The sequence below is a fragment of the Lethenteron reissneri genome, chromosome 36 (assembly GCF_015708825.2).
Source record: "Lethenteron reissneri isolate LAM-NWPU_2019-01 chromosome 36, ASM1570882v1, whole genome shotgun sequence".
NCBI classification, from domain to species: domain Eukaryota; kingdom Metazoa; phylum Chordata; class Hyperoartia; order Petromyzontiformes; family Petromyzontidae; genus Lethenteron; species Lethenteron reissneri.
Window position 1 is genome coordinate 8,371,730 of NC_083814.1, and position 21,492 is coordinate 8,393,221.

At 47.8% G+C, this 21,492-nt stretch overlaps 1 protein-coding gene across 1 annotated transcript in view; it reads left to right on the plus strand.

Annotated features, from left to right (window-relative positions):
* Nucleotides 1–21,492, plus strand: part of CLSTN1 (calsyntenin 1) — a 151,473-nt gene that overhangs the window by 97,268 nt on the left and 32,713 nt on the right. The window contains 6 exon segments of the mRNA XM_061566011.1: nt 917–1,128; nt 1,424–1,573; nt 2,650–2,835; nt 5,418–5,693; nt 10,745–10,866; nt 16,807–16,969. Of these exon segments, the coding sequence (XP_061421995.1) occupies nt 917–1,128; nt 1,424–1,573; nt 2,650–2,835; nt 5,418–5,693; nt 10,745–10,866; nt 16,807–16,969 (1,109 nt within the window).

Here is a 21,492-nt window from a genome sequence, read left to right on the forward strand (position 1 = left end):
CTTCTCCCAAATTTTATTCCAAATGTCAGAATCAGAATCTTTAGCATATATATCACCCTTAATCTGGCCGATTTCACCCGATCTCGGAAGCTAAGCAGTGTCGAGCCTAGTTAGTACTTGGATGGGAGAATCAGAATCGTTATTTATCCAGGATGAATCCGATGAGCTATGAAGCTCTTTCCCCACAGATGTCTGATTTTGCTGTTGGAGTCGCATCTTAGGATGGGGAAGTGTTCATTCAGATCTCTCGCAGAGCAATGCCACCCTTAATGTTAAAAGTACGGTCCACTGAAGTGAATATTCCAGAACTACCTCCGAAACCCCTTGAGGTGATCTCTAGTCCACACATTAGGGGGAGAAAAATGGCCCACAGGCCCCATATTTGTCACAAGCCACTCTCAGACGTGGAATTGTCCCAAACTCATTCCAGAATTGAATTTAACACGATCAGTTTGTTTTCGTGCAATCGAGATTGTCGGCTCGCTACTCAGGTTAATCATGGGATGGGCTGCTCATTGCTCCGACCTCTGAGCCACCACATCACCTCTTTATACCATCTCATCAGCCGGCTCCTCCCCAAGCACTTGCGACACACACACACACCTCCCCATCATCATCGTCGTCGTCATTACACAGCGTCTTTGAAGGCCAACACGGCACACGAGGGGGTGGGTGGCCAGCACCACGCCCGACCACTTTTGTCTCCCCAGTGGCGATGTTTACACACTGCACCAGGTACTCATTTGAGGCCGAGGCGACCTAGGTGAGGCCCAGGACCGGTTCAGATAATCGTCACTGGTGTCGGCCGTGAGCGGGAATCGAACCCAGGTCGCCAGGTTCGTAGCGCAGCACGCTAACCGTTACACCCCCCCCCCCCCCCTCGGTGCACTCCCCTGCCCCCACCCCCCCCCCACAGGGCCATGGTGCACGTGCGGGTAAAGAGCGTGAACCGCCACGCGCCCGAGTTCCTGCAGGGCGAGTACAGCGCCAGCGTGGACGAGGCCGCGGAGCCCGGCGCCGCCCTCGTGCGCGTCGAGGCGAGCGACGGGGACTGCTCGCCGCTCTTCGGCCGCGTCTGCGACTACCAGATCCTCACCGCGGGCGCGCCCTTCTCCATCGACTCCGACGGTACGGCGGCGGCGGCGGTGGTGCCGGGCAGCGACGGCGGTGGCGGAAATCCCAATCGGAAGCTCGCCGGTTTTCAATTCTCGACGGTGGCTTTTAGCGACTGTGATAGCGGCCGTGAATTGCGCACTTCGTGATAACAGGTTTTTGTTGTTGTTGTTGGGTTGGATCGCGTCAATATAAACGTGTCGTTAACCCGCCACCGACACGTACCGAGCCAACCGCACTAATCGGAGGTGCTGGGGAAAGAAAACTGACTGACAGCGCTGCTCCCACTCCCCCCCCCCGCCGCACCCAGGAGTGATCCGCGCCACGGAGCGCCTGTCATACGAGCTGCACGGCGAGCAGCAGCTGACCGTGGCGGCGTACGACTGCGGCAAACGGCGCTCGGCCGAGGACGCCCTGGTCACCATCGGCGTGCGGCCCGTGTGCCGGCCTGGCTGGCAGGGTGAGGCCTCGCTGTGTGTCATGTTGAGATTCGTGGAGGATGGCATTTCCCCCCCCTCTGCCCTCCCCTGACCATCTGTGAAGGCTTTCGGCGCATCCGTGTCGTTTTCTTGTGTTCGTGCTTGCGCGTGAATCCGTGTGCGCCTACATACATGCACACGTGAGTTGTACAGTAATGCCCCAGTACATGTCTCCCCCCCCTTCTACGTCGTTTCCAAACACGTCGCCCCTTTATTAATACCGCTACCCGATTTGGATCGCCTCGGCACACACTTATGTCGCTGACAGCATCGTCTGCCCTTTCTCGCATCGGTGACCTCTCTGCTTTCGCCTCCACCTACCCTCTAAATTGCTTTGACTCGAAGTTCGTCATCGCACCTTTCGGGAATGCATGCCTGACATACATCAGGGCACGACAGTGGCAAGATAACTACCTCGCATGTATGTTTGGAGTTTGCGTGTCTCTCTCCTCATGGCTGTGTGGATTTTTCTCTGGGTCCTCCCGTTTTCCCCTCCACATTTAGAAACATGCATTTAGACTTTGGCTGCTGCCATAATTCCCCACGCAATAAGCCACTCGGTTGCGGTATCGTTTGCGATAACCAGGTCACTTCTGAAAAAGAGCCAATTAGCTCGGTGGGCCTTGCCTGGTAAAATACATCTTCTTGGTTCTTTCGGTAAAGTCATGTAGAATGGAAATAATAAAATAATAAAAATTAAACATAATAAAATTATTCTCACGACGTTTCGGCCACAACGCAAGCAGCCATCCTCAGGTGAAGAATAGGTCTGTCGAGAAGACAGAGTCTGAATGAAACAGCCCCAGGCTTGGAGCGTCTATTTAAGCTGGGTTGGAGGGGGAAGAGCGCCTTGACAAAATAATTTGCATATGGTAAAATACATTTTGATTTAAAGCTTTCGTGACTGCAGGGATTCATCTTCTTGATTCTTTCGGTAAAGTCACGTAGACTTTACCGAAAGAACCAAGAAGATGGTAAAAACATTTTTTTTTTAAATCAATATTTGTGTGTGCGCGCGTTGCTGCGTGTGCTACACATGGTTTCCATTCCGTGCCAGGCTGGAACAAGCGTGTGGAGTATGATCCGGGCAGTGGCGGACGATCGCTCTTCCCTGGTGCCCGGCTGGAGACGTGTGGACGGCGCGTAGCGTCGGCACGCGCCACCGTCGAGCTCCAGACGACGCACATCGGCAAGGGCTGCGACCGAGAGACCTACGCGGAGAACTCGCGCCGCAAGCTGTGCGGTGAGAGACACCACGCCGCTTCAGCACCGTTACGAAGTCGCATTCATCACACGCAAAGTACTTGCCCGCAAATGAACCGCCAATACCTGGCTGACCATCCACGCAGCGGCGGCTTTTGTCCATTTTTGGAATTTGCATGTCTCTCTCCCACGCAGTCGTATGGATTTTTCTCCGCATCCTCCGCTCTTTATTATTGCAATAAATCTCCACGTGATAAGCCACTTCGTTGAGTTATCGTTTGTGGCCAGGTCGCTCCTGAAAGATAACTTTACAGCTCGGTGGGCCTTACCTGGTAAAATAAAAAAAAATAGTTTAGTTTGAATAGTTTTTCCCATCGAACAGAGATGGTCACCGCATCGCGCGCTTTCAGATGTGCTAATGTGGCCATCTGGAACGCGCTTTCTTCCGATGTTAGGAAGCCTCTGGAGTTATGCACTTTTAAATCATCTACATCGAAAACTCATTTCTTTAGTACTGCTTTTTTTGTGCGTTTAGTTTGTCCTTCCCCCTGCACCTCCTATTAGCATGGTTGACTTTGTACGGCACAACAAAAGTTCTACATACATACCTCGCCCAGCACCCAGCCAGCACCTGACGTCAGTCTGCGGGCAGCAGCAGCAGCAGCAAATCAAGTAGGACCACTTAGAGATGCTGCGCTGTATGGGAGCCGAATAGGACTTTCGAATAATAATAAGAAGAATATAAAAATAATTTAATAATGATGAGACTAATAACAGAAACTCAGTGTTATATAGTGTCTTTAAAATTGGTAATTTCAAAGCGTTTGTACATCAGAGGTAATAATATATAAATGAACATAAAACACTGAAAAACCCCAATCACAATACAATAAAATCAAAGATAAAACCAAAATTGAAACATAGGCAACTGACTATCGGTGGAACCCAGGGAAGATACTGCGTTACAAACTGGTAAAAAAAATGTCACAATCTCCATGAAATTGAATCAATCAAAAAGAAGAGCCTTTGAATAAAAATTGGTTTTAGCATTCTACAGATTTGGTGCATAACAATATTAAGCACGGTCCCCTTGGTGTATGCCACTTGAAGATTGGAATGGCAAGTAAATCCACTTTTGAATGACTTTGGGGGGCAACCACACATTAACTCCGAGACGATTACAGGTTATAGGGTGGGATCCCGTTCACCGGTGAAACTCGGAACGCACAAGTGGTTCAGCGTTAACTTTAAAAACAGCGGCGCTACGCCTCTTAAAATAAAGACATTTCTGCTCGCCGCAGAGAACTAGCGTAAGAGGTCGGGGTTACCCACACGTTACCCCACCACACGAGAAAGCCAACAAAAAACGAAATCATATAAATCGTATGGCCAAAATGTGACAAAACACAATCAATTAATGGGCCCTAATCATGACAAATCGTCGGATGGCCGGCGTGTTTAGATTTTGACAAGCCTACCGCAATGGCCAGGTGGTGTATTTTCCTTTACGTTGATTTGTTCGCCTGGATTGGTAAGCGCACTGCCCGTCATTTGTATTTGCGAGCGGCCTGACTCGTCCACGGGGAGACGCGGCGATCCGATGCCGTCGTATTGATCCCAATGCGCTGGGGGGGGGTGGGCGGTGGAGGGGAGGTGTAACAATGCAATTCTGGTGCCGTACCTGCCTCAACGATTGGACATCAGCATTCAGGGGCAGTTTGCGCCGCCGCGTAGCTTTTCCCCCGAGTCGAGCGGGGAGGGGGAGAGTCGTAACCTCGCTTCTCCTTGGCCGTAATCGCTCGCAAACTCCGCTGGCGTGTTATCAAGCACGATTGGGCCGTCTGGCGTCGGTAACAGAAGAACGCGCGCTCGAGTGTTGGGCCGTCGGTAGCAACTCGCGGAGCCTGTCTGCCGTAGAAGCCGGCGGGCGATAATGGTCGGCAGGAATATCATGACACAATGAGGAGAGGGGGGAGGCTTCTTGGATGGATCCTGAGAGCAGAGATAAGCAGTGTTGACTCGGAATTTTTTTAAAATGAGGACTCTTTCTTTGACAGAGCCCTTTTATTCTTTGTGCACACACTTGCGTTGGCAATAGTGTATAACTACATATGCACAAATGTAAAACCTTCAACACTTTCGTCGAAAACGGTGCCTTGCAATACAACGTGTATGGCGATAACATCATTTCTTTTTTACCTAGGGAAGCCACTTTTTTCATGAATGTCCAAATTCCACTGAGTATGTACCACTTCGAGGTAGCACTAGATGCACCCTCTGGCGAATATTTGGCCTCGTCTTTTACGCTGGCCAGACTTCTTCAGGAGATGTTGAGAAAGGGCCACCCCACGCTTTGCCCCCACCGCAAGCGACCTGCCGGCCGATCGTCTCACCGCGAACCACCCCACGTACACTGCCGAGTGAACTCGGGCACCGTGGTTTCAACTGCCGTGCAGGGCGATCGATTTCGAAGCGGCGGCCACCTCTGGACCGCGATTCCGGCGAGCGCCGAACGTTCGCCGCGCCGCGGCCGCAGCGTTCCTTCTCCACTCAACGGCGCGGCTCCATCGCACGTTTTCTCAAATTTTTATTTACACTTCTTCTTCTTTCCCCTCCCCGAAGGCGCTTCGACCGGCGGAGTCGACCTGCTGCCGTCGCCGGAGCTGCCGGGGTCCTGGACCCAGGGGCTGCCCACGGAGGTCCCCGAGGGGCCAGACTCGACCGGCGAGCGAGTCTTCCTCTTCGACGGCACTCGGGCCGCCCTGGTGCCCGACGCCGCCGTGCCGGCCAACCTGACGCACCGCTTCACGCTGTCCGCCTGGCTCCGCCACGGCCCGCTCTCGGGACCCGCGCAGCGCTCCGAGAAGGAGGCCATCCTCTGCAATTCTGACAAGGCTGGTGAGATAATCGGGGAAGGGGGACCCCTCTTGGTTTTGTCTCGATGTGATTTTGGTTTTGTCTCGAGCTTGATTTTTAGTCAAGGCGCAGTTACTCAATATGGATCTTAATGAATCGGAACTAAAAAACATTTATGGGGTTTATATATTTTTTTATATATGTCCACATACATAACGGTCCACATTTCCTGAACGTCATGATCATTTGTGATCGTCAATCCACTGCTGGATGAGGGCCTCTCTACTAAGTCCCTGCCACCGCCGCCATCTCTTTGTCACCCTGCGGTCTGATATTACACCGAACACCTGAAAACGAGCTCATTCCATCGCTCTGTCTCGTCCGCCGGCCCTCTCGTCCGTTGGCCCTCTCGTTTGCGTTCCATTTCTTGGCTGTCAATCCATAATTACCATCGGCCATCTTTCTTTCCCGGTAACGTGTCCTGTCCAAGACCAATTACATTTCTTAAAATTTGTAATGATGCCATCAGCCTGCGCGTGTTCCCTTATGTATGTGTGTTGGACTTCCTTCGCACCATACGTAACCAACCGTGCTCATTGGAGGTGCCAGGGAAGCACAACAAACTAAAAACAAAATGCAGTTCTCGAAAAAAAAATCTATTTGGATTTAAAACTCCGTAGCTCCCAGTCTATCGGTGTGATTCCAAGCACATTCACCACCTCCGCATGCTTCTCTGTGCACTGCTCAGTTATTGTTTCCCATTGTTCTTAATGTCGGCATCTCGGAACAACCGTACGTCATAGCAGGACGCTCAAGTGGCATGAGTTGCTTTTCATGGTCATGGTCGGCTCTACAATGGCACGCTAACTTTTCTGAATGTTGTACGCAAACATGCCCTGATAAGGTAATAACAATGTTTTGTTTAAAGAGTTGGGGGGGGGTAATACTTTAAGTTTGGTCTTGCAAGAATAACAGCATCTCCACGGTCTCTGCACAGCCGTGTTCGCCGCAAGACTATTATAAAAATGGTATATGTGTGCCCGCGCGCGCCGGAGAAATTCATTGCGGATGCCAGGAGCACAGAAGCATAACCGCAACCTATTAAGTCCGTTTGAATTATGACTCGTTTAATATAAACAAGTGCGTGCCCCAGTTCTAAATCACCTGGCAGGGAAATGTAAGCACAAACCCCTTTTCACGTATCGGTGAAAATGAGAGTCCTGACAAAACAATTCGGGCAATAATTTTTTGGGACGGTTTGTCAGTTAAAGGAATCGCGCCGCCGCCTACGTTCCAGACAAACACGATGTCTTTACCCTTGAACGTCTGGGTGGTGGGGGGGGGGGAGGCGCATGTCACAAGGGGAGCACTAACAATGGGCGGTTCCCATGGAAAAGAAAAATTCTAATATCCTCACCAATTTCAAATATCCCGTGGCGCGTGGTCGTCCGGCGAAATGTTTGTAGGTTTAAAAAGTGGGATCCGTACACTCCAAAGGTTGGTAAACCCCCACTGGTCTAGAGTTTCGATTTAAAGCTTTCGTGACTGCAGGGATTCATCTTCTTGGTTCTTTCGGTAAAGTCAAGTAGAATGGAAATAAAAAAATAATAAAAATAAAACATAATAAAATAATTCTCACGACGTTTCGGCCACAACGCAAGCAGCCGTCCTCAGGTGAAGAACAGGTCTGTTAGACGCTGTCTTTTGCGTTGTGGCCGAAACGTCGTGAGAATAATTTTATTATGTTTTATTTTTATTATTCTATTATTTCCATTCTACGTGACTTTACCGAAAGAACCAAGAAGATGGTCTAGAGTTCTGCACGGATTTACGACCGGTTCTTCAGGTGCCCTCCCGTAATATTGGCCAGACATACCACTGCAATTTTCTTATTCTTTTTTTTACCCACGTGAGCAAACGACTTGGGTGAATCGGTTGCACGCTGGGTCATCAATCAACCTGACTGCTTCACTCTGAAAGCTCTCACGTGCAGTGAGGTAGGAACTGAGTGCTCCAATCTAGATAGCGCAACAGTCTTCTAACTTTGGCAAAATATATGCCAAGTTGCGTTTGTGGTAATAGGTGAGTCTCTTCCGATCTGACTTCCCCTCTCCCGTCACGGTTTCTTCTGCCCGTTACTCAATTCCTATTTCTACTTTCCTCATTCTGTTTCTATCAATTCCCATCCGTCTTTCTCTTCCTCTCTCCCGTTTCTCTCTCCGATCCCCCAAGATCACAACCGCTCGGATTACTCTCTCTGATGCGCTGGTCACTTGGGGGGAAAAAAAACGTGTACCCTCTTGCTTTGTGTCTCTCTGAAGTGGTGTTGAAAAAAATCTACATTCAGAGGCAGTGACGAGCACGATGGCGGTGCGGTTGTACGTGAATGTTCCACTACGAGCCACGATGTGTCAGCTCAGACATAATGTCACAGGGAGGCTCCCAGACACATCGGCGTCATAATTCCACTCTCTTGCAATGACAAAGCTCATGAGTCCAACTTAATCCGCCTCCGTTTGGTTTAAGTCAAGAAATTAAACTTTTTTTTTATTTTTACCATTTCATTAACTATTTTTCATTTTACCAGGTAAGGCCCACTGATCCCTTGACTCTTTTTCAGAAACAGACCTGGCCACAAATTATAGCTCAACGAAGTGTGGACATTTATAGCGGCCAAGTACTGTAAACGCGCATTTCTGAATTTTGGAGGCAAAAAAACAGAGAATCCGGTTAAAAAATATCCACGCGACCACGATGAAAACGCACAAACTCCAAATGCAGAGGCGTCAGGGTCCAGATCAAATCCACGACCTCCTGTATACCAGGCGAGAGAGTTAACATCTCGCCACCGCGGCGCCCTCAGGGAGGAGCATGGGGCGTGCGAGTGTCTTGTTGATTGTTGGGAGCCACGATCGGTGGCGGATGCTCGGCCATGAATGCGCACGCTTTGTGTGACCGCTGACCCACACACAAATACTACTAATCCCCATCGCTAATAACTGGAATACAGTGTAGCATTTTTTATCCGGGGATTTTCTGAGACTGAAGGGGTTTTTTTTTCTTGCCACGTCCTAATAAATTAAATCTCGCAATAAATTTAGCAAATTGTGTTATTCCAAAGTATTTTTTTTAAGTTTCAATTATTTTTCTCGTCAAACTGGCCTGTTAAACATTTCTCTACTCTCTCCGATGTATCTCTCGCTTCACCACCGCAAGTTACAAAGTTGTGGATTAACACTGTGACCTACTTGAATATATAAATACAGTACTTGCAAGATATTAATTAAATTTTGATCACATGCATGAAGCGAGAGGCCTTGTAAAATGACATTTAAATTTAAAATCTCTTTTTTTTTTCACACACATTAACAGCAGCTGCTTGCCGCTACTTTTAGTTCTGATATCAGCGCCGGATTAACCATTTGCAAAAAACAGTATACATCTGTCACCTCTCAGTCCGGTTATTATGCGAGGACATTAAAGCCTCTGGGAGAGAGATGAACCATCTGCCTAGTTTCAATGATCTTTCGAAAACTGCATTTTCCTTTCTCAATGAAATCACTGCCTTGCAGTTAAACATTCTGAAAACTCAAATTGGGCTCACTGCAAATTAGCTCGGTAGTTTCAAGCAGCCGGCATGCCGTTAACGATGATTCCCTCCTCTTCCCCTCGCACCCCTTGCATTATGGCAGTTAAAACAAAAATAAACAGAGACGTTATGACAATGCTGAGAGAGAGCGATACAAAAATATACGAGCATTAAATCCAAGCGTAATCATGTTTATAGCCCCGAAGCAAATTTGCTTGAAATTAGTTGTCTCTTCACCGTAGGTATATTGATATTCTTCACGAGTAACCTTCACCGGTCATAGCTGAATAGTGCTGTCATAACTACGACAAGCGGCTGGGACTCATTCTCTCTCTCGTCTCCCATTGGTCACCAGCAGAGCATCGGATTCATGGTCACATCTGTGGATTGCGAGCCGCACTGTGGACCTGGCAGCTCCAGAGTGCCACGGTTGGCGAGATGTTAACTCCCTCGCCTGGTATACAGGAGGACGTTGGTTCGATCCCGACCCCTGACGCCTGCTGTATATTTGGAGTTTGCATGTTCTTCGTGGTTGCGTGGATTTTTTTATCCGGGTCCTCCGGTTTTTCCCTCCCACATTTAAAAATCGACGTGCGTTTATAGTATTTGGCTGCTGTAAATGGGCTGGTCCCCTCTGAAAAAGAGCTATATAGCTCAGTGGGCCTTACCTGGTAAAATAACATGTTTAAAGGTTTCATTCCAGGCCACAGCTCACCTCATGGAGTGACGGGCGATATCCTGAATCAGTCCTTGGCCTCTCCTCCCTAGGTTGCGACTCAGTCTTAAATGAGTGCCTGGAGCGGTGTGTGAAATATAAGCACTGCGGAGTCGAATTCGAATGGACGTAGGTGTTGGGTAAACCGTGTGGGGTTTAAAAGATACGCCGTCTCCTTGTGCAGGGATATTGAGTTTTCAGGTCCATGCGGCGTACAGCCGTTTAAATACGGGCAACAACAAAAATCTATTTGTCTGTTTCTCCCTTGCGATGGCACTTTGTAGGATGAACGTTGAGATTTACGAGGGCACGGGGTGACCAATATGGTCTGAATTGGTCTGTAATAAAGTGGGCACTGCTAAAGGGGTTGGCCACATACCCTGTAAACCCCAATTGCCATTCCGGCCTTAATAGGTGTTCACTAACAGCACTTGCCCCAAGAGGTCTGTATGCATATGAGCGGTGGCGCAGTGGTTAGCGCACTGCGCTACGGACCCTGCAACCCGAGTTCATTTCACGCTCGCGACCAATAACAGTGACGATTATTGGAACCGGTCTTGGGCCTCTCCTAGGTTGACTCGGCCTGAAATGAATACCTGCCGTGATTTCTAAACATCACACTAGTGTGCCGTGCCGGCCTTCATAGGTGCTCGCTTAACAGCATTTGCCCCAACAGTCTGTTATATGGGGGGATCTTTTTATTTTAGATGCTTGCTAACAGCACTTGCCACCCTTTGACAGTCTACAAGGCTATAACGGCGGTGTGATGTTTGTCTTTGTGCTCCCCAGGCATGAACCGCCACCACTACTCGCTCTACATACACAACTGCCGCCTCGTCTTTCTCCTCCGGTCGGAGTTTTCCCAGACAGACACGTTCCGCCCCGCCGAGTTCCACTGGAAGCTGGACCAGGTATGGGGGGGGGGGGCGGAGGGATTCCTTGCGCCCCAGCGATGGCTCGCCGGAGTGGCAAGATGTTAGCTACCTCGCCTGGTGTACGGGAGGTCGTGGGTTCGATCCCAACCCTGACGCCCTGCATATGATCCTTATGGCGGTACCCCGGGGTACCAAATAATACAAAATGACCGACGCAATTAAATATTTTATTTCTGGGACACTATTTTTCTCCAGGGGAGTACTTAACTCCGTGACTGGGGTACCAATAAATCCGGAATCGGTGCTACTCCACGATGTTGAAACGCAGCGATGTCGATTGCGCTGAAACCCCGAACGCTCGTACGCACCGTGGTGGTGCATCGTGTACAGCTCGTCGAGATGAGTCGATCGCCGCATTGCCGGCCATCAACAGACTAAAAATGACTGCATCACGGACATTAGGGTACCGCCATGAGATTCATATGTCGAGTTTGAGTGTCGATCTCCCAGTGGTCGTGTGGATTTTCTCCGGGTCCTCCGGTTTTTCCCGTCCACATTTAGAATCGATGTGTGTTTAGAGTTATTTGGCTGCTACACATTTCCACGTGATGATTAGCCACTTAGTCGAGCTATAATTTGTGATAGTCAGGTCGCTTCTGACAAAGAGCCATAGAGCTGAGTGGGCCTTACCTGGTAAAAAAATATATTTAAAAATTTATACTTGAGTACTTGAGTGGCCAGACCCATCGTTAGGAATATAGAACAAGCATAGCAAACTCTTAAAATTTCTCGCCTCCACTCACCTGCATTACTCACCCTCTACTCACCTGCATTACTCACCCTCTGCTCACCTGCGCATTGTATTGGGCATTTGCCGTGGGGGGCATAAATAATTATAACTCGACACAGAGATTAAAACAAATATTTAAAAAAATGTCCCCGTCCTATCAGCTTTTCAGGCCAATATTATCAAGCAGCATTTGTACAAGCAAGCCAACTCTGGGGACTGGGTTTTGACATTCTGGATCTCATCAGCAGGCCAGGCTTAATAAGCTAATGCTGATGGATTACCATTTCTTATTGGTAAGAGCACTCCATTGAAATTAAGGGGCCCCTTTCAACCCCAACAAGTAAGGTATTTCCTTGGTGCATATGTAATGGGTTCCGGAGACACTTGTAGAGGTAACTTCTTTATTACAATCCAACACTCCAACAGTCCTGATACTGTTACAGCCTAGGTACACAGCCTAGGTACACAGCCTAGATACACTACTCTGGCTACGCTCTGGAACTCGCCCTCACAAGGTCGTAGAGTCGGGTGTTCCAGAGTCCCACCACTGGCTCTCACAGCGTCCCAGGGTCCTGAGATGGCTGGTCTTGGGTCTTGGGTCTTGAGCTACAACTGGCCCTGATCGGCCAGGGAGCCGCCCTTTTATGCCTCGTCCCCAACGAGGGGTGGGGTTGTGTGCAACCCCAGATATCCCACAGAGCACACACAGCCCCCCCCCCCCCCCCCGTTGGTGGCGCCAAGGGGCTTAACTGGCTGGGGTGCCTGGGATCCCAGCGCGTGGCGCCAAGGGGCTTAAGCGTCTAGGTTGCAGCCCTTCCCCTCTTATGTCACTACACACATTAAGGGTTGGAATCCAGAAGCATGTTTTTGGCAAGCCTGACACTGCTGATGAGACCCAAGAAGGTAGAAACCAATCCGGAGATTCCTTGCTTGTTTCTACAAATCCCGCTTGGAATTTTCACTCTAAAAAGCCAACAGGCAGATAGAGTATTAAATGTTTTTTTTGCGTAGGGACAAAACAGTTATGATTTAATATTTTTATGTGTGCTCATTATAAAGATAATTAGCAGCATACGCCACTACCCTATCTCTCCGTGTCTCTGCAATATATTTACCCACAAGCCACCGCTGCTCCCGACTTCTTTTTGATTTGCGAGTAAGTCACTCCCGACGGTCCTCTCTGTTCCAAGCGCGCTTTATGACTGGCCCGGTCTCCCCCCGTTAGCAAATCCCTTCATCAATTAACGTCTTCATGTTGAATCCGCTGATCATTGCTGGCAGAGATTGATAGTGGCCTCAGCGCGTAATCACCCCTCCAGAAGAAGAATTATGTTCATATTTATGGCTTAATGAAGACTGCAGCTTTGTTTACTCCTGCGACCACTGTGGTATAGTAATCGTAGTGATTTTGTTTCCCTCCTATTACACAGCTGTCTTATATTTTATCTTAATGCGAAACGTAGGGAATACAGACGGTGCATGCATTTTATTTACGGATCTTTAATTACTGTCTCACACTACTGGGGGCGTAACTTTAATGAGGACCAATGATTCACCACGTAGCGTTGCAAATTGAATGGAGTGTTACGATTCGAGATCACGGATTGAAGTTATCTGTTCCTTTTGTATTTTCAGCGCAGTGGTGAATCGTAGCGTCTCTTGTCGCTGCAAAGAGCAGCATAGCCCCGCACGGACAACATATTGTCATCACCGGCATCACATTGGCATCATTGTCAGCATCGTCATCATTCTCACCAGCCGTGGTCAGTCTGCTGCTGGATGAAGGTCACTCCAAGGTGTCATTTCCCACAGTCCTGCGATGCAACGATAAATTGTAACGCCGGCACACGGGGCTGATTGCGATGCTCGCAGTCAATTTGTGGGAAGATGTGTAACGCATGATTTACGAGGCTCAAGAATCTCGATGTTAATCGACGAGTCAGCGAGTCCCCCCACTGTTACTCGGTGTGACACGCGATTCGTTGGGCTCAAGAATCGATGTTAATCGGTGAATCTACGACGGTGACCGGATTCACCCGACGCAAGCCGCCGCTGTGAAATGAACGCGCGCAATTCAGCGGCTAGAAATGTTTTGTTCTGGTTTCGCTACGTTGCGGGCTCGTAACAACAACAACAACAAAATATGGATGCTCCGGCTCATTAGGAGGCTCACCCTGGTTTGTGTAGATTTTCTCCAATCGATGTTTATTAAAGGTGGCATCGCGGCGTCAGTGGGGGGAGAGGGGTGGTGAGGCGGGGGCGGTGTGGCCACTAATTGGGAGTGTGACGGGCAAGCGAGCGGAATTCAGACGGGGGGAGGAGGGGGGGGTGGAAATGTTGTCCCGACCGACTTGGCACACGGTGACCTCCGATGCAACACAATGGACTCCGAGGCACACGGGGAGTGTTTTTTTTTTACATTTATTTTTTTGCCGAGCGGCGCGTGGTCTCTGAGTCATCGTTGCAAGCGCGTCCGACTGATCGACGGACGGCGGTTACCGCTCCCAACTCCGCACCAGGGCTCAACGATTTGGGGAAAATAGCCATACTCGCTTTGGTTCTTTCGGTAAAGTCACGTAGGTAGGAAAAAAATAACGACGTTTCGATCGCAACACAAGCGGTCGTCTTCAGGCGGAAATAATTGTCCAGCAGTGGAACTGCTGAACCAGCGAGAGAGCGGTTACAACAAGAGGTTGTATATGTGGCGATGGGCAAGCAAGCGGGGTCTGAGCTGGAAAGGAATTCCATCGCCGGACGCAAGCACGTCAGTTGTGTTAATGGGGGAGATTAGGGAGAGAGAGATTAGGGAGAAAGATTAGCATGAAAAAATGAGCTTCCGTCGCTGCATAAGAGTATCGTCCCCGCATATGCGCACAATAGCAGTGTCAATGAGAGATTATATCTAATTGCGATTTTTCTGACATTGTGATTTGATTTGTGATAAAACAAAATTAAGTCAAGCTTCAATTCAATATTCACTGTGTAATAGATTTAAAACATGCGATGGAGCATTATTACCACATGATACCATCAAAATATGAACTGCTCTATATATTCTAATGCAAGGATGAGAACTTACAAAATATGAATTGCTTCCAACATGTATTTATTTTAAAAATAAAATAAAATAGAACAACAAAACATAGAACAATTGTAAGTTAAAAGTTATAATAAAAAATAAAAACAATTCCAATAAAATAATAGGACTTTTGAAGTCACAAAAAATCGCAGCCTTTGCGATTTGCTCATCGCATTGTTTCAAATTTCCATTTGAAATCGATTAATCGTTCAGCCCTACCCCAGAACCACCCCTCGGCCTTACCGGGTGGCAGCGTGGGGCGGGGGGGCGGAGAGGAGTGGGACCCCAGCTTGCTCCCAGATTTGCAACGGGGGCAGACCATCGCGTTCCCCATGGGTCGTGTCTGTACGGAGCTCCCCATCGTAAATCGGAGTGTCATCCAGCCGCCACCGCCAAGTGACGGGCCAATATGAGCGGTTTAATCGCAACGATTGGAAATCGCGTGTCGGAAATGACTTGCCAAGGTCCTCAAAACGACTTGTTTCATTCACGTCGTGATTTTAGATATCTGTGCAAGTGTCTTTTGACGTTTATATTTTTTGTACGTGTGGGAGAAAACTGCTAGGGATCCTGGAGAAAATCCATTCACACGATGGGTTACGACATAAAAAGCAGTGGGTTATATGTTTAAATTGGCACTGAAAGTGTGTTCTGAATGCTCATTTATGGCTTTGTAACAACTGCTGCAAACACGGTTTCAAGGGCAGGCAGTGTATACATAGCACAGTAAATCGGTCTATAGATTCAAATATTCTTTATCCCAAAAGACTCAAATGATTTAAATATATTTCTTTCAGGAAGGTTATGCCTCTTGTCATTTAGCCAGTTCGTTTTGCATTAGCGAGTAATTGACGGTTATATATAACCCATTGTGGTCTCATTTAGATCAATTGATAATTGACTTTTAATAGCTTTCATTGTATCAGTTTCCCGTAAATAAAATCACAATTGTAACAATTCACTTCCTTGGTCCACTTAATCCACCGACTGTCAAGTGCAAGCGTTCTTTCTGGACGGTGAGCTCTCTGTGGGTTAGTGCATTTGTCAGGATACTCGGTTATGAAAGCCTGGAGAAAATCACACACGTTCGGAAGAAGTATCAGTCCACATTGCTCAAGAGCCTGCTTACCTTGACTGCCCCCTGCAGGCTATGCGCGTTATTGTTCACATTTATTTTGGGATATGACCGTGGCCTAATGAGTCTTGCACACCGAACTTGCAATTCAGAGGTCGTCGGATCGATGGTTTCAATGCCCCGGTTTCAATAGGCCAGTGCCTGTGCAGGTAGCTTATACCAGAGGTGTGGACTCGAGTCATGTGACTTGGACTCGAGTCAGACTCGAGTCATGAATTTGATGACTTCAGACTCGACTTGGACTTGCATAACAATGACTTTGTCCCACCTCTGAGGTGTGGACTCGAGTCATGTGACTTGGACTCGAGTCAGACTCGAGTCATGAATTTGATGACTTCAGACTCGACTTGGACTTGCATAACAATGACTTTGTCCCACCTCTGGCTTATACAGTCTCGCGGTTCGCAGCCTGTGCTATGAACCCGGCGACCAGAGTTCAATTCCATCTCACGGCCACCAACACCGGTGATGATTAACTGAACTGGTCCCTGGGCCTCCCCTAGGTCGACTCAACCTGAAATTAGCACTTGGTGCGGTGTGCGAACAGCGCCACTAGGGAGACAAAAGGCCAGTCATCCCCCTGGTATGCCGTGCCGGCCTGCATAGGTGCTACTCGATTACAGCACTCGCTCCCAAGAATCTGTCTGGGTTTTTTTTCAGTTTCATTTATTAGGTGTAGCTCTGTGAGCCGTGCGGCTCTTAACTCGGGTGCAACCGCAACAAACAAAAACATGAACAAAGAAGGCGACACGATCTTCGTCTTGTGCCCGTGTGACGTCCCAACAGGTGTGCGGTGTGGGGACATCACCACTAGGAAGACAAAAGTCGTGGTTTTGGTCACCCCCACTCCCTGGTGTTACTGTCAGGGGCCTTCATAGGGTGCTACTCGCTTAACACCACTTTCCCCCAAAAGGTCTGTTAAGGCTACACGCGGATGATCTTTGTCTTATGCCCATGTGACGTCCCAAACAGGTGTGCGACAAGGAGTGGCATCACTACGTCATCACGGTGGACACGCCTACCGTCACGCTGTACGTCGACGGGGTTTCCTACCAGCCCTACCTCGTCACCGACGATTGGCCAATCCGGCCGGGAAAGAGCCAATCGCAGCTCGCCATCGGGGCCTGCTGGCACGGTCAGTGTGCTTCCGGTGCTGTTTTGTTGGCTGTGGCCTCTAGCTGCTGTTGTTTGTAAATAAATAAGAATTATTATCATTGTTGTAAACAATAACTTGAAATTGAAACGAGCCGCAGGGTATTCGTTCAACTCTTTGGGGAGAGAGAGCGAGAACTTCTGAGAGGTGCAAGCAACTACAAACAAGCGGAAAAGGCAGCCAGGTGGCAAGCCGGTGCCAACACTTGCCCAAGCTTTGTGATCCCCAATATATTAAGACGTTTACAGCCAATTAATGAGCATGAAATGTATAGCACGTGACCCGTGAACAGATGTAGATAACTTGACCGTGAAATACACTCAAATCTCTTCTTTGGGGTAAACTAACTGTTGATGCTGCTGCTGCTGCATTGTGGTTATTGCTGCACAAACACAAATATCGAAAAAAATCATTTGGGTAAAGTCGGCACTAATGAAACACGACATATTTTTGATCACCTTGCACTATAAAAGCGCGAATACTAATGTCTAATTTCTAACGAATAAGGAGCTCAATTGGCAGGTGTGTACATGCACACGTCATTAACACTAAGGCATGCGACGGTGGAGGTGTTAATACGTGTGGATTCTTACGCTCGCATTTTATATGCACTGAATTATACGTGTGAGAGAACCTAATATTTCCAAATAATACAAAAGCTATGTTAATGTTTCAAACACACTGTGAACAAAACTGCAAAGGGAACAAACTACTGGGACTCAATAAAAGCAGGATGGTAAACATTTGACGGAGCTAGTCATTGTTTAATCAAACTGTGATAATGAATCACGAAAATGCTGTGGTTTTGGAGCGCGAGTATCATTACTTCCACCATCTCAACACTTTGCAAAAACATATACTGGGATACTAACGTTTTTGGGCAATGGTCCTTATTCAAAAACAGAGAGCGGGCAGAGATTGAATTCTCGTTATAAACCCACTCTGACGGTGTCGTTGCCTCAAAAGGGGCATTGCCTAAAACCAAACTGTCTCTCATAGAGCAGTGTTAATGACGTGTGACCTGTGCATGATTTATATATTCTTCAAGGGTGTGTTTTTAGTTTCTAATGGTTCGGCTGTCACTAATCCCTCGGAGGTAAGATCACGGTGACAACTGATGGCAGTAATAATATTTGATTTGTTTTAAAGAGCGACCGTGGCGCTGGCAGGTGGGATGAATTTCGATTTATAGCTTTCGTGACTGCAGGGATTCATCTTCTTGGTTCTTTCGGTAAAGTCACGTAGAAGGGAAATAATAAAATAATAAAATTAAAACCTAATAAAATAATTCTCACGACGTTTCGGCCACAACACAAGCAGCCGTCCTCAGGTGAAGAACAGGTCTGTCGGAAAGACAGCGTCTGAATGAAACACCACCAGGCTTGGAGCGTGGGATGAATTTCACATAAGTAAAAAAATCCATCCTTCGGGTGGGGAATTGCCCCCCTGGTTTCGACGATTGCCAGGCAGTGAATGCGAAATGCTGGGAAATTTCCACGACCCCGTCGGACGGGCGCAGCCAATCCGGCCGTGGTCGTTTGAGCATCCTGGCACCTGAGCGCATCGCCTGTCAATAACAAGGGTTGAGCACAGAGCGGTCCCCCTCTATCGTCGCGTACGCACGATGCGGGAGGGGGGCAGTGGAGATACCACACGAAGTGAAACGTCGGACATCGTGCCCAAACAGCACGTCCAAGAGCTACACAGAGTGCACCCTGTGCACTTGCGTGATGGTGAGGATGTCAACTACTTGGCCTGGTACACAGGGGGGGTCGTGGGTTTGATCCCGACCCTGACGCCTGGATATTTGGAGTTTGCGTGCCTTAACGTGGTCACGTGGATTTTTCTTCGGCTCCTCCGGTTTTGCCGGTTTTTCCCTCCACGTTTTAGAATCAACAAGCGGTTAGAGTGTTTGGCTGCTATACATGTCCACATTGTGATCAGCTACTTCGTTGAGCTGTCATTTGTGGCCAGGTCGCTTCTGAAAAAGAGCGATTCATAGCTCAGGCGGGCCTTACCTGGTAAAATAACATTTTAAAAGTTTTGTTTCAGTTTACCAGCTCAAGTGGCTGACCACTGCGTGCTGGGGAAGTGTCAGGAGCAAGGGTGAGGAAGGGAGGAGGGGCAGTGGGGGTTTCGGGGCGAGGGGTGGGCGAGAGTGGAATTTAGCATGCTGTCTTCTCTGGAGTAAAATTACCTTCCGTCATCATTCGCACACACCAATGTATAAGTAATAGTATAAGGTATTCTGCTGTAACAATATAATATATTAATGCCTCTTGACAAAATAACAAATGATCTCTCAATTCGGGCACTTTCCCTTCATGGAGAGTGATGATGCGAAAGCGATTGTACAAACGTTCAAACCGTTAATTTATTTTACTTGGGGGTTGTTCGCTCACGTTTACGAGGATGCTGCTGTTCCATAATGCTTCAGCGCACTGGACTTGCAATCCAGAGGTGGCCGAATCGATTAATTCGCTCGCCACGACAGTTAAAAATATTTTTCAAGTTTCTTAAATGCCCCCTGGACCTCTTGTCCATCCAGCAGTAGAAATGGGTTCACCATACTTAAGTCGATGGGCAGGTTGCGTGTGGAGGGGTAAAGTGTGGGTATAACCCGACTTTTTTTTCCCCCAAGATATCTGGCCAGCGTTGAAGCGTAGGCCAAACTACCGCCGAGAGGTGCTTTTGCCAGCGGTGTCATGAGCAATGCAGCTGCAGGGCTGCGACTTTAACCTGTACGTTTTTGGAACAAAGGAGAAATCTGAATTATGCGTTTGCCGTTAAATTTAGTTGCCGCATTAATCTGCGCTCTCGGTTGTAGTAAATCTGCAGGGATGTCGTGCTGTAAAAGAGTTAATTTGATACAGGGCCTCATTAGCGCGTTTGTGCCTGGGCTTTATGACAGCACTTGTGTGTGGATTAATGAGCAGATTTGGACTCAGCGGTTTTTTTTTTCTCCTGCAATGAAACCAACCCGATAAATAGAGCACATTTTGCACAATTCTTGTTTGATCATCTAACAAGTGTTGCTTGTGCGACATTTGAAAAGAAATACATATACAAAGGGTATTTAAATAGTTGGGAGAATGCAATCGTTAAAAGTGCATTGTAAACTTGCCGGCTTTGCATTAACCCTCGGTGCCCTCAATTATAACTCTCTCCAAAATGAGAATATCGTGAAAAACTTAAGAGGCTTCATAATGAGCTTAACTTGAGGACGAAGCAAGAGATTGTTGAATATGGTTTCAAACAATCCTTGACACAACATCGCTGCATATGTGCACATGCATTATAGAGTAATTCGTTAAGTGTAATCAGTGCAGTCGCAAAGCACAAAGACCAATGGAATGTTTTTTTATGTGAACACATTCAAAGTGTCAAATAATTCCCACAAGAAACATCGGAATAGGCCTGGCTGTTCATCATGGCAATTGCTGCTTGCGTCATTAACAATAACGACACGGGCATTAAAGTATTTAACCTTCTCCATCTCATATGCCACCACAGCGTGTCTACCAATCAAAGCCTCAAAGGGCATGCGATCGAATTATTAAGTGGTAATTCAATTCAAGAAAGGATCCTTATTATTAAAATATATTATCTGCCACTTAAGTTAATTGATGTATCGTGGAACAACGCTTGGTGAGGTGATTGGTGGCTGGACAACCTGTTCAGTAGCCACTCATTTCCCAGTGTTTCTGGCGTCATCTGGTCCAACACCAATGGAGAACTAGGCTCTAAGAAAAGCTGTCTTGGGTGTGGACCAATCAACTTCAAGGACAGTGCATATCATTATCAGAGTTGTTTCTTTTTGTTTGCATTTTGACTGCTTGTGTTGTGGCTATTGCAAACATGATCCTTTGTATAAAGGTGTCAGTTTTTCGATTTAAAGCTTTCGTGACTGCAGGGATTCATCTTCTTGGTTCTTTCGGTAAAGTCACGTAGAATGGAAATAACAAAATAATTATTTTATTATTTTTATTTTTATTACTTTATTATTTCCATTCTACGTGACTTTACCGAACGAACCAAGAAGGTGTCAGTTTTTGTACCAGATAAAAGGGTAAAAACCTATTACGACATTGGCCTACTTTAGGCTCTCATCCGGCTTTCGCCATCAACAGATTATTTACCCAGGGCTCCACTGCCCTGCTGCCCTGGTTGTGAGGGCCACTGGCCTCTCTGAGAGCTTAAACCTTCAACCTCAAGGCACCAGGGTGGGTTCTGTACCCCCGAACTCAACCAGAGCCCTATTTAGCTGTCCACTTTCAGAAAGAACGACTCGTGGTGTTGTCCTGCTCCCGTGATATAGGACTGCGTTGGGAATTTGAGAGGCTAGAGTCGCGCAGACGTAAATCGCACGCATCCCCGAAATCTTGCAGTTGCATCCCAAGGACAAGCGGGCGAAAGCATCTGACCCTGACATTCTTTTAGAGGTGGGGAGGCGGCGGCAGGGGAGGGTTTGGAATGTGGTCACAGCCACACGTTCATTGCATGCA